Source organism: Callorhinchus milii, unplaced genomic scaffold, assembly GCF_018977255.1.
Source record: "Callorhinchus milii isolate IMCB2004 unplaced genomic scaffold, IMCB_Cmil_1.0 Scaffold17, whole genome shotgun sequence".
Classification (NCBI taxonomy): Eukaryota; Metazoa; Chordata; class Chondrichthyes; order Chimaeriformes; family Callorhinchidae; genus Callorhinchus; species Callorhinchus milii.
The window spans coordinates 14940353-14954249 of NW_024704758.1; the positions used below are offsets into that span (position 1 = coordinate 14940353).

Consider the following 13897-nt stretch of genomic DNA (forward strand, 5'->3'; position numbering starts at 1 on the left):
GCAAACACTGTTGCCCGATCAACAAACACCAACAACCTTTCTTTCAGTGACGGTGAGCTTGCAACTCACCTCAGTGGATCTGAAGTGACTCAGAAACAGTCTGACACGCAGGAACCGATTGCCTTTAGAATGAAAAGGAACGGTGCTCTTTTTAAGATCCGCCGTTCTCCCTGTTGAAACCGGTCGCACCTCTTGTGGAGTGCGTTTACGCCTGAACTCTACAATCTCGCCCCGCTTTGCATCCAGGTGTCAGTGGGTTCGTTATGTGGGACAGTAACTTTAAACAGTTCACTGACGTTGGGATATCTCCTTACTGCCAGTAGGTTCCAGGTTACAATGGAGGCCTGCCTGTTTGGCAGTGTTTGATGTCACATAACCAATTCCCTTGGTTTCTCCATCCCAAATGTTATACAAGCTAAATTATTCTCTTTGCCCCTCTTTCTCACCCCTCGGAAAAAAAAAATCTTGACCTCAGTACTGGTGTCAGCCCGGCTCAGTTGGTAGCACGCCAGACTCTGTGTCAGAAGATTGTGGACTCAAGCCCCGCATGTCGTGACTGTGAACGTGTGTAGTCCAGACTGATGCTCCAGCACAGTGCTGGGGGGGCACTGCAATGTCAGTGGTGACGTCTTTCAAAAACCACGTTAAACCGTGATCCCATCTGCCTGTTCAGGTGGACGTTAAAGATCCCATGGCGCTATTCAAAAAGCGAAGGGTGTCCTGACCAAGAATCCGCTCAGTTAAAATTGGTCACTCACTCAGTGGCTGATTGTGGGGTATTCATGTGTGCAAATTGGCTGCCTCATTTGCCTACAAAATGCACAGTCAGTACACTTGACTGTAAATCCTGCGAAGCACTTTGAGGCGACTTCTGGCAGTTACAGTTGTCTAGCTGGATATAAAAGTCCTGCTCTTTTCCCCATGCTTGAATCACACTTTAAGAAATTTGGATGGAAAGCCCTCTTTGAGCTTGGCAGAAGCCACCCCCACACACACAGCACATGTTTTGGGATTGGGTACAACAGGTTAGGCTGTCAGATTCGGAGCTGATTTGCAGCATGCAGACCCTGGCACCCCGCCAACGCCTCTCTTGGGAGAAGCAAAATACCCTTTTAGGGGCATTTTATGACCAGGGACGTGGTTTAACATCTCCTCTGACCTCCCGTTTATTGGGTTGTTGCAGTGCTTCCCAGTTCATGAGAGCCAAAGACAAGAAGACATTCTGTTTTTCATAAAGATTCGATGAAAACCATTCAGTCCTTGTTACTTCATTTAAGTCGCTGACCTTATATCTTTTCCTCAAGCTTATTCTGGAGAATTACTCAGAATTGATTCATGAAGTTAACAAGTTCCTTCTTTGTTGTGCACGCTGTTCTTCTTGCGCTCAACATGGGTATTTAATTGGGTGGAGCAATTGATTTTTCTCTGCCAGAGCCCGGGATCATTCTCTTATCTGTTACTTGCTTAACGGCTGGGTCTTGTCAGATTGTGGAGTCCTGTAGCGCAGTGGTTAGAGCACTCGCCTCGCAAGAGAGTGGCCCTGAGTTTGATTCCCAGGCAGGGCGAAACGTTGGGCAAGTTTCCTTACTCCACACACCTCTGTTTACCTAGCAGTAAGTAGGAACCCAGTTGTTAGTCCATTGGCGGATTGCTTTTCCGGGAGTAATAATCCTTTCAAAAGAAAAGCAAAATAATCTGGTCACTCGATCCACGACTGTTTGTGGGACGCTGCTGTGCGCAATTAGCTGTTGCGTTTCGCCCACAAAATAGACAGCCAATTCACTTCACAGTATATCCTGTGAAGCTCTTTGAGACGTCTCGAAGACGTGATAAGGCGCCGTTCCAAAAAGCAAGGATTATTATTATTATTAGAGTTGCTGGTTATAGCTGCAATGCACAGAGCTAGAATTTAGCATTGATCTGTATTCCACTTAATGCCCCCCCCGACAGTACAGAAAGGAGAGCTCCATAAACCGTCTCTCTCTGCCACACAGTCACCAAAAACAGCAACGTCAGTCCGTCACTGCGGCACCCCTCTCTAGCTGTTAAGTTCAGGCTCTGATTTCAACAGATTATTTTGAAGAACGTGAGAACTGACTGACTTTGCCAGCATCTTTCCTAACTCGGTTTGTTTGGTCTGGCGATTGTTTTGTTTTCCAAATCCTATTCCACCAGGATGCGACCTGAGTTTCCGAGGGCTCGCATTCCCAAGCTCCCAAGACTCCGCAGAAGATTTCGGAATCATTTTCCCAGAAATTTCACTCTCGGAGGATCAAAAGATTTTCCCAGCTTCTGAGAAGCAAGCTTTTCTGTTGGGTATTTTTCCAAAACGATGCAGACAGAACAGTGCCTCACAAATAATGATAGTAATAACAATAATCCTTCTATTTGATATAGCGCCTTATCGTGACTTTGAGACGTCTCAAAGCGCTTCACAGAATACACTTTTATAAGCATAAAGGGACCATTTCCTAGCCACACTGTAGGGTCACACACAGGTCATGTTGGCTAGACCCTGCACGGAAGTTGTCTATTTGGAGTTTAATTTAGTTTAATTAATCACTATAGGCCATGTGGACTAAATTCCCCTTCCCCTTCCGTATCCAGCTCCTGAACTCACTTCAGTCTGAGCTCACCACGAAATCCAATGTGAATACGGAACATCGCAGCAGCTTAAGCAACACTAAGACATGGGCACGCTTTGGCCTCTCAAGGATCTGCTGAAAGTCTCATCATAAAGGATGAAAGCCCCAGACAATGACTGTCACACAGGAAGTGTTGTAATAATGCCTGGGTCGCTTCCTCTCGTTCCTGTTACCTGGAGCTAAACTGCTTTGGTTCTAGTCGAGTATGAACAACAAATGGAAGGAGCATGAGCCATACCTAGGGTAAGGGCCTTTCACTCACTCCCTGCTTTGGGTCGCAGTTTAGCGCAAAGGTCTGTAGCTCTCCCTCTTTCAAGTCCCGCCTGAAAACTTTCCTGCTCGACTGTGCTTACGGCCACCTCCCCCCCGGCTCGGAGTCACACTCTGCCACTGTTAAGCGCTCTGAGACGCTACCCAGAGTGGAGGACGCTATATAAGTGGTAAATTGTCGTTGTTGTAGCTAGTTGAGCATGTTTACTGGTATTATTGTCATGGTGAGTTTCCAGAAGATCTGGATCACAACGGCAAATCCATTAACTCCTTAAGAGAATGAATGTGCAGTTGACCCAACCGGGGTGAGCTCAACATGAATTTATAACGCTACCTTATAAGTGAAGTGGTTAAGAATACTTGTTACCAGCTCGAACACCATCTGACCAGTTGTCTTAGTTTCCACGTGGACTATTTCTTTTGCTTTGGACACCGAGCGGGTGCTGATAATACCGGTCAGATGGGACTGGCTGTGAGGTGGCGCTGAAACTGATACATTGCTAAAAGTGACCCCATTTGCTGGCTGAACGGACCTGACTTCATGCCTCTTCTTTCATTGTTACCTTTGCCATTATACCTCACGTTACCAGGCTCAGCATCTCCTCAATCAAATCATCAGCCCTGACTGTTCGACCTGTGCGTCTTCCCCAAAGTAGACTGTCGAGGCATTTACTGGTCCCAGTTGAAAAAGAAGATCTCATAGGGTAACCTCAGTGACTCCGAACTGTTTTGAGGGCTTCTGTTCATTTTGACCTCCATCTCGGAGAAGGCAGGGTGTATCCCAAGCAAGGATCCCAGAGGATGGAAGGGTATGATCACAGTCTTGGAGGAAGCCTCCATTCGAAGAATATCTGAGACTCCAATAGGTAGTTTTATATAATAATGCAAGGATTATTATTATTGTCGTTTCTTAAATCCAAATTTATTTTTTCTTTAAAAAGGATTTTAAATTTTTTTTAGGTACAGTAAACTTGTGATAACTCCATCTTGACTTAGCTTGTCACAGCCACTTAAGTCATCAGGCTTTCAATATATTGGCTTTATTTAGTTATTTATTTATGTACTGTAAACTCCTGATCCCAAAATACATAAATAAATGCAGCCGGGTTATTGACAGCATGATGGTTTAAGTGACGGTGACAAGTTAAGCCAGGATCGATTTATCAGAAGTTTATTATATTGATACATAGGCCTAACTCGCCAATCCTGATCACTCGCCACTAAACTAACCCTTGTCCTTTGGAGTGACGAGTTAGTTATCGGGAGTTTACTGTGTTTTGCTTAGCTAAAAGAAAAAAAAAATGTTAAGACTTGAATGCTCTCATTTGTTTGTTTCAACATCCTAAACGTAAGAATTCCCAGAGTTGGGGTGGGATGTATCACTGCCCACACGTGTGTTGAATAAGCATTGACCTGAGCCAGGAATTTCCTCATACATATTATTTTACTGGGTGTGTACATACCTCAGCGCTGGCAATGCTAAGATAATTTGCTTTTGTACTGTGGCACTAAAAATAAAAATACTCTTGTTTATATGTGACATACCTCCCAAGGAATTAGAATGTAAACTCGTGTTGCTCGTGTCGCCCATCTCAGGCGCTCTGGGATGCTACCCCGCACATGAAGGGTGCTATATAAATGTAATTAGTTGGATTTTTGGGGGTTTGGGAGGGGGGCACTTATCAACCCAACCTGCTGCCTTGTTCTGTCCCGGTGCTTGAGGCGTCTTCCCCATGTGAAAGGCGCTGTATACAGACGTAATTTGTTGTTGAAAGTAAACAGTTTTAGAAATAAAAAGCTGTTAATGCGTGTTCTAGAATCATGGCAGTTCTGGGTTAATTTTAAAACTCATTGTGATGTGAACAGAAGCTTAACCCCACCCCACCCACCGCTGCTCTGGAGCCCACGAGGGGAGTGGGGCGGCCACACGTCGACTCAGCACACCAGCCACCGGCACAAGGTGGTCTGGTCAATGCCATGTTATCGGAGGGTTTGTGTCAGGGGTCAGTGAGTCCCAGTGGTTACCAGACCTGACAGTGGCCTTAGCTGTCACTGGCTGCTTTGTTCACAAGATTGGTTTGGGTGAAAAAGGCCCATCGCTGTATCTGACCTCATCCTTTCAGATTACCCACCTGAGAGTCTTCCCATCACAGCATCGGGAGTCCCCGTGTCCTGGTCTTAGCTAACCAGTTATTGAAGTCAGCCAGGAACTCGCTCCACTGAGGTCCAGCACTGCCTGCTCGATAAGAATCATTCTTGGATGGGAATGAGATGTTCCTTTCGGTCAGTCGCCCGGTCAAATCGAACTTACCTGTTCAACACTGGGAGCTTTCTGTTTGTAAATCATTAACCTCAGTTGCGGTTGGTGGATGAAATCAAGGTGCTCGATACAAACCGCCCTCTGGAATGTTCCCAGTGGTTGTTGCCTGTCAGGCCTGATCTCATTCTGTAGATCCTGGTGAGTTCTGGGCTGTAGGTGAGGCAGTAACCTCTGAGTTAGTAGTCCACATGCTGTACTTTGGAGATGTTTGAAGAATCCAGCAGGAGTGGGATTTACAGTGAACCTGACTGTCGTGGCCAGTTTTCAGCCTCAGTCCCAGGGAGCACCAATTTGAGACTGTTATTACTGGGGGCGGTTAACTTATGATATGGACGTCTGTACGATCCCTGTAGTTAATGGATGTAGCGTTTCAATGATTGGAACTGTTCTGTGCATCATTCCTGTCATGCAGTCTGGGGGTAACCAGCTTTAAACCATGATTGTCCCAGTTTGGAGAGACTCAAGCCTGTTTGTTGCTATTTGAGCATCTTGAGTTGCTGCTCACTTGGCCTTGTTTTCAACCTATGAAATGTTTTGGCTTTGAACGTGAAGGCAGCGTTAATGGGAGTGAGGTGGGCGGGTGGGGGACAGGTTAGGCTATGGAGATCGAGGGTGGAGTGTGTGAACTCACTTCCTTTGTATTAACCCGCGCTCTCTCTCTCTCTCTCCTCTTTGGCCACACAGGTATGGCCTCACAAGTTTTGGTCTGCCCACCACACGTTTATCAAACTCAGACAAGTGCCTTTTGTAGTGTGAAGAAACTGAAAGTAGAACCAAGCAGTTGCGTGTCCCACGACAGAGCTTTCCCTCGGACCTATGTGAACGGCAGGAACCTCGGTATCGCTCACCCATCGCATCACGTGGTTAGCTCCTCCTTCCAGCCGAAGAGCCAGCGGGGGAGACCGTGTGGTCAGAGCTTCCTGGTGCCCGCGAGTGCGGTCGCTTTGAGCACTTCGGGGGCCAGGGCAGCGCGGGCACAGCTACAGCCTGTGGGGGTGGCAGCAGCGGAGGGAGGGAGGCCGGCGGGCAGTCTGACCTTGCTGGATAGCTACCAGAGATGCGGGCTGAAGAGGAAGAGTGAAGAGCTTGACAACCGAGGTAGCGCCATGCAGATTGTGGACGAGCTGTCTATGGGGCCGGCGATGTTGCAGACCAATGCTGGGAACCCGGTCACTGTGGTCAACACCGCCAGCACCTCGAAGCAGAACAGCGCCAGTGGAGACGGCGAGTACCATCTCATGCAGCACGAAGTGCTGTGCTCCATGAAGAGCACTTACGAGGTCCTTGACTTCCTCGGACGTGGGACCTTTGGCCAGGTGGTCAAATGTTGGAAGAGGGGGACAAACGAGATCGTGGCCATCAAAATCCTAAAGAACCACCCCTCCTACGCCCGGCAGGGACAGATCGAGGTGAGCATCCTGGCTCGTTTGAGCAGCGAAAACGCCGATGAGTTTAACTTTGTGCGCGCCTACGAGTGCTTCCAGCACCGGAACCACACGTGCTTAGTCTTCGAGATGCTGGAACAGAACTTGTACGACTTTCTCAAGCAGAACAAGTTCAGCCCCCTGCCCCTGAAGGTGATCAGGCCCATTCTGCAGCAAGTGGCCACTGCACTGAATAAACTGAAGAGCCTCGGCTTAATCCACGCGGACCTCAAACCGGAGAATATCATGCTGGTCGATCCCATTCGCCAGCCGTACAGAGTGAAAGTAATCGACTTTGGGTCAGCCAGCCACGTCTCCAAAGCCGTGTGTTCCACTTACTTACAGTCACGGTACTACAGGTGAGTCTTGTCTCTGTGCCTGTTTCGAGCTCTCTGTGTCCAGCGAGGGAAGGGGGCAGAAGCTTTCTCGCTCTTGAAACTGAACGGGGTCAGACGGGACTGAGTCGTGCAGATAGTCTCCTTTTGCCAAATGGCGGGCCATGGTAGGGGGGCAAAAGGAAGGCGGTGGTGAAAAAAGAGCGTGTATTGACCGCTGTGCTGGGAAATGTGTGTGGCGTAAACCCTTTGGAGGCGTTTAGTTCCCTCAGTTAAGTTGTGCTGTTTCTCCTCCTTCCCGAGAGGAGGCAGCGGGTGGTGGAGTGGGTGTGCAAATCGGAAAGATAGGGAGGTACGAGTGCATGAAGGGATTTGAAGACGAGCGAGAGGATCTTGAAATCGATCCATTCGGTAACTGGAAGCCAGTGGAGCCTGACACGGACTGTGTGATGGGCAGTGTAGCCTCCCGTTTATCGGCCTGCTGTCGGGTTGACCTTAACCTCTTTGTGAATTGGTTATTGACGATAAAAAGGTTCTTGTTAAGTGGATAGTTGCTTGCTCAGCCAAAGTGCCTTTTCCTTAAAATAGAGCTTTGCTACGGATTCTTCAGCTACTGGGTTTCAGGTACTTCTGAGAGATTGCTTCCTGCTTCATGGTGGGAAATATCCATTCCCCCAACGCATCCATTGGGCTGTCACTCTTTAACAAGAGCCAGGCATCGCCAACCTCACTCACCACTGTACAGGTTTAATAGGACTTGCGCTTTTCTAACTTGACCCAGACTGTGGCATTGCCGAGGGCAAGTGCTTGGCTCAACATTGTGAGCAACAGGGACATGTCACTAATTTCTCCTTCACTGGAGCGTGAAGTTTAAAAGGAAATGATGGTGTAAATTTGCAGCGCTCGGGAAAGCTAATCATGTGGTGGAAAATGACAAAGTGGATGTCACCAATAAATCAGAGGTACTTAGTGTCACCTTTGGGGTCAGCAGTGTTGAATCTAGAAATCTATCCGTCCAATTCCCCCCCCACCCAACTTCAAAGACTGCCTCAATGCTTAACTTTTTGACTGTGCTTTCGGTGTTCATTTCCCAACCCTCACCCCCCTCCCTCCCCCCCAGCTTGGTCACCAGTGTAAAGCACTTGTGAAAGATGCTGCTTAAATGTGTGTTGTATTGTACTGTTGACGAACTAGACCTTGGGTGCGAAAGTCCATTTTGTTCATTCTGTGTTGTGATTTTCGACATGTTTACGTGGTATATAGGAAGAAATCACCCTTGAGTTAAAAATTAATCACAGTAATAATCCTGGAGATGCTTTAAACCTGCTCATCATGCCAGTCTTGTGGTGGTGGTGTGGCAGTGGGATACTTTCCTGTTTAAAAGTGGCTTCTTTCCAAGCTTTCTCTGTGGCTTATTCTCCATATCCTGGCTGCTGCCCATCAGTTATCATATATATTTACCTTTAAACAAGCAGCAAGCGAGAGGACCTGGATTTGATTCCCGGGCTGGGCGAAACATTAAGCAAGTTTCCTTATTCCACAAGCCGCAGAGCAAGGGAAAGTGCTTCCCACCTCAATAACTGAATAAATACGCTGCTGCTTTAAGAAATAAAAAGGTTAGCAGTTGAGTAGATGAATGAAAGAAGGCAACTGTTGGGTCCAGATTCCAGTCTTGTGGTCAGGCCGAGTGTACATCAGCAGCGACCATAGCAATGAATGCAATCAAAAGAGAAAACACAAGTGTGGCTTGGACAGCCATACAATACAATTGGTCCCCGATGCAGCCAGGCGTGCTCTGAAAATGCCTTGTATGTCTTGAAAGAAGGAATGAATGATCCTGTTGGCGTTGTGGTTACAGTGTTTGCCCACAAAGGTGGTCAGTGCACTTGACCAGAATTAATTGTGGAAACCTTTGACGTGTGACTTACATCAGGACGGTGGCTCAAAGCGCTTCACAGGGTATAGTGTAAAGTGTAGTGACTGTGTATCTGAGGGGGAGCATAGGCTGTGTTCGGCTGGGACAGACAAAGCTCTTGACTAGGCCCTCTGGAGAGACGTCTGGCTTAATAGGAAAGTACAGCGAGTGCTGTGGATGAGGTATGTTTGCAGAGAGCTTGCATCAGCCCGACTGTTGGCCAGAGTCCCATGTGTTGCTGCTCATTGAACAGTTAAAAGCCTATTTAAGGAGCTGAAGGCAGCATCGAAGGATCCTCAAGGTAGTGTTGTACTGTTGCTCAGTTAGTCCCTCAGCCTCACATGAAGAGTCTCCTGAAGCAGTCGTTTCAGTTTCAATTGTTCTTTCAGTGGGTCGATTCTTTACTTGATGGAGACCTTTATAAAGCGCTTTCAGACGTCACGATAAGGCACTATATCAAATGCAAGGATTATTATTATCATTACTACCATTTTCCCCCCCATTTGACATATTCCTCTCTGATGCTGGTTTGGCCTCTTATCATTGGGATGTGATCCCAATGGCACTGATTGCTTTTCAGTCCCCACCCTCCTCCGAACCATTCTTAGCATTCTTGCAATTCTTCCAAGACCTGTCTGGCACATTCCACCATCGGGGTACAAAACTAAACCACTTTTTTTTAAAGTGTTTTGTAGGCCTAATGCGGCAGCCAATTGCGCACGGCAGTGTCCCACAGACAGCTGTGGATTGAGTATTATTATTATTTTTGAAGGGATTATTACATCACATTGCTGCAGTCAGCTTCTTCCAACCTCTCCTTTGTAAATGTTCCTTTGCTGACTGATACCAAAATTATTTCCTGTCCATTCGCATTCTCTCTCTCTCTCCTTTCACGTCCTCCTCCTATCTTTCACTCCTCCTCACCATCTCTTCTCCCTCTCACACAGTCTCTCTCCCCATCTCCCCTTTTTTGTCTCTGCCTTCCTCTCACTCCCCACCCACTCCCGTTTCTCTCCCACCGTATCTCCCACTTTCTCTCTCTCTCTCGTGTACCTATACCAATCATGAATTATGGATAATTCAGTGAGCCAGCCTGGGGAATGGATAACCCTGTTGTGCTCTCTATCAGTGTCTGTAAATCAGGTTTACTGAAACGGTGCTGTTTGAACAGTGTCCGTATTTCATCTCTGCAAAACTCCAGCAGGTCCGACTATTTCCTAATGTTTGTAGCTGATTGTGAGAAAATGACTGCAACATTTCTGCGTTTATCTGCGTTTGCACATTCCATGGTGTTTTTCTTTCCGTAGCTGCCTCTCAGTCAGACACAGGCACTCAGACACACATACACAATGACAGCCAGACACACACACACACACACACACAGACACAAAATCAGCCACACCCGGAAGAATTGATAGACAGACTAACAAGTGCACAGACTGAAAGTCAGAAATAAGGGGACATGGATCTAGATTGTGTGTATGTGTGTGAGAGAGAGAGACTTATTCCTATGTGGAGATCGTGAAAAAAAATTGGTGAAAAAAACCTCCTTCTTTGTGACCTTAATTTTTTTTAACTAAATCCATGGTTTGAAATGTAATAAAACAATTTGTGAATGAGAGTGTCGGGCACCTTGCTCACTGACTGATCGCTCCTCTCATTTCTTGGAACATTTTGCCTGCTCGTGCCATCCTGCGTCTTCTTGGATGTAAACAGGAAGCTCAGTTCTCTTCCCACGGCTGTGCCATCTGGCCTCCCCCAAATCTTTGAGCAGATGCCCAGTGCTCGCCAGGGAGGCTCTGTCAGCCTCAGCCCATGGACCAGTGTGGAAGAGAACAGGCTGCTTAAAATAGGGCGATGGGGGAAGTGAAGGGAAGGGTTGGTGGCTCCTGCTTGTTGACGACTTTGGATGGTGAGAATAGCCTGTTGGAAATGTGAATGGAGCCAGAAGTGAATGCCACTGGGGCCGTCCGTCATCATGCTCAAGGTCAGCTTGTTCTAAACGGAGCTCCTGTGTGTGTGAGAGTGTGTGTGTGAGAGAGAGAGAGATTGGCTCTAACTTGGTTTGCGTTGGGGCTTGTGTGACGTTTGAGAAGATGGAGGAGTTTAAGCCAAGGCGCTGCAAGCTCCTGTTCACTTCTGTTTCAGCACCTAATAATAATAATAATAATAATAATTTGGTCACTCAATCCACGACTGTTTGTGAGACGCTGGTGCGCAATTGGCTGCTGCGTTTCGTCCGCAAAATATACAGTCGATTCACTTTACAGTGTATCGTGAAGCACTCTTGAGACGTCGCGATGAAATGATAAGTCGCGATATCAAATGCAAGGATTATCATTATTACTTTGGGATGTCCTCCTGACATGAAAGACGCTGTATAAATGTAATTTGTTTGTTGTTGTTTCTCCTCTGCACTGAGGCTTGAAGCTCGGCGTCGATGCCTACCTTTCAGCTGCTGTTGTGTTCGTGCCCTGGGGCTGGGCGAGTCCCCACTGCCTTACAGTCAACTGGTGCCTGAGGGAGGTAGTTAGGTCGAAATGCAAAGAGTGAGTGGGCCAGAGCGGAGGAGGCTGCTTCCTTCTGGTTGATGTGGACAATGCAATATGTTTTATTATATTAAAGACCTTCAGTAACTGGAGTTAAGTAACTGGAGAATAAGCAGACTGGCAGCCACAGCACCACCACATGGGTCTCGAGACCACCTGTAGACTGTGCCCCCCCCTAACCACACACACACGCACATACACATACATATGTACTGCACTCGACTGAGCTCAAAACCTCTGACCCAAAGACGGGAGCGTTACCAACTGAGCCATCTGTTGATTATCTGTTGAGTAAATAGAGGTCTTGCATGGACTGAAATGCGTGTATGTCTGCAAAGCATAGTGATGTGGAAACACAGTACTTTACCCATTGGTTAATGGGATAGTAAATCACAGGTTTGGTTGGCACAAGTAGGTATCTTTATAAACGGCCTCCCTCGCACACCTGTGATTAATATTTCTGCCACTTGCACGGGCTGGTAATCGACCTGTTATTAGGCATTAACTGTACCTTCCTCTAACTCGTTGCCAAGGTACAGGGTGCTCAGCTGTCCACTCTGTGTAAACAATGCAAATACACTCTGTTGCACCCATTTTAAACTGACGTGGGGCCTGGCGGCTTTCCTCAGACCTGCCGTTCCCTTTAGATCATGAGGAATTGTAAAGAGCTGGCCATCCCTGTAATTTGATTGACGATATGCTGGTGCGTGCAAAAACAATGGGAAATAAGCATCACATCTTGATGACCCACATTAAAGACGATACAAAAACCCTTCCTGCTTTTATTGGGGGCATTCTTGTTACCTGGATAAAATGGGAGCCTAATGATATGAGGTGGAGTTACTGGCAGCCCTGTGTTCATGCTCTGTATAATAATCCTTGCATTTGATATAGCGCTTTTCGTGTCTTCGAGATATCTCAAAACGCTTCACAGAATATACTGTAAAGTGAATTGACTGTATATTTTGTGGACGAAAAGTGGCAGCCAATTGCACACAGCAGCGTCCCCACAAACAGTCGTGGATTGAAGTGACCAATTTTATTATTGCTTATTTTTCTTGAGGGATTGTTATCAGGCTATACTATACTATGGTATGTACTATACTATCCAGGTCCTTAACTTGGAAACAGAATCTTACTGTCGATACGTACTACCAGGTAAATTGAAATCCAGCCCCTCTTCCTCCGCAACCTTGACTGTTTGTAAGCCAGTTCACCGTTATTTAATCAGAAGCACAATCTCACAGGGAAGCAACAATACACCTCTCTCTATGTTGAAATGGCCAATGGTTGACTCTGACTCCAATAGTGCAAGTCAGCATGAATACCCAGTGCTGGTGGTATGTGTTACAGCATAAACCTTGTGGCTTGCCAGATAATCGGATATGTCTGCGCACATGCGGCTGTCGGGCAAGCTGGCTTCGTAAGGAGAAGCTCACAATCACTGTGCTGTGCGTCAGTATTGTGGTATTTTTTTTTCCTTTGAAACGCAAGGTTTTTTCTTGTACGTTTGCATGTCATTGTGTCCTCTCAAGACTGGCGCGCTCTTTTCAAACTGCACCGCGGATCTACAACGTCCACCTGAACAGGCAGACGAGACCTCGGTTGAACATCTCATCAGAAGGAAGGATGCAAAAGAACAACCAACCGAGCCAGCCTGAATCGGAGCTGAAAGCATTTGGAGCCTCTCTCGCTGTTGTTTTGAGAAGTGACCTGTTTCGGAGTATTGAGAGTAACAAGAGATGCAACAGAGCGATATACATGTGGGGCTTTGCATGTGGAACGATACTGAGGCCTACCTCTTCAGTCACAAAGACACTTCAGTGTTGCAGTGTTTGGAGGTCACAGTGAACTCTATTGAAATGAGATCGGATGGGGAATTATGTTAAGAAGCCACACTGAGGTATCATTTGATGTCACGGATTCAAATGTGGACTTACACAAAGACAATAAGGGCATACGCGCACTGGGTTAAATCTCCGCCTTAGGTAACATGTAAACTAATCCCCTCTCGCAGCATCTGGACTTAAGGCAACACAGCGAGTTCACAGGAGGATAGAGTACAGAGCGTGTAACGTTTTATGTATGGACTGTAATAAGTGCAATTGCTTTATGGCAATACATGAATTGAGACTTGGCCTAAATCCAGAGCATTTAGACACAGACACACATACACGCACACACACGTACCTGCTCGCATTGAACTCTGGCTTAAAGTAAAGTGACTGACATTAGCCCAGGATTGAGGTCATTTCTTTTGTTGGTTGGGATGGGCGAACATTGAATAATTTATGTGGGCAACAAAAATAAAATGAACCTTCAACAACAGCACTTTTAGAGGCTCAGCCAGTGTGGGTGAGGACAGGAGCAAGCAGATCTGTGACACCCTCCTTTGCTAACTTGGTATTTGATTGGCACAGAAGATGTGATAAGGTGCTA

At 46.8% G+C, this 13897-nt stretch overlaps 1 protein-coding gene across 3 annotated transcripts in view; it reads left to right on the plus strand.

The window, feature by feature from the left end:
* Positions 1 to 13897, plus strand: part of LOC103175108 (homeodomain-interacting protein kinase 3) — a 66179-nt gene that overhangs the window by 24526 nt on the left and 27756 nt on the right. For all 3 annotated transcript variants that reach the window (XM_042341513.1, XM_042341514.1, XM_042341515.1), the window contains one exon: positions 5920 to 7018. In XM_042341513.1, coding sequence (XP_042197447.1) covers positions 5920 to 7018 — 1099 coding nt within the window. The remainder of the gene's footprint in view (positions 1 to 5919; positions 7019 to 13897) is intronic.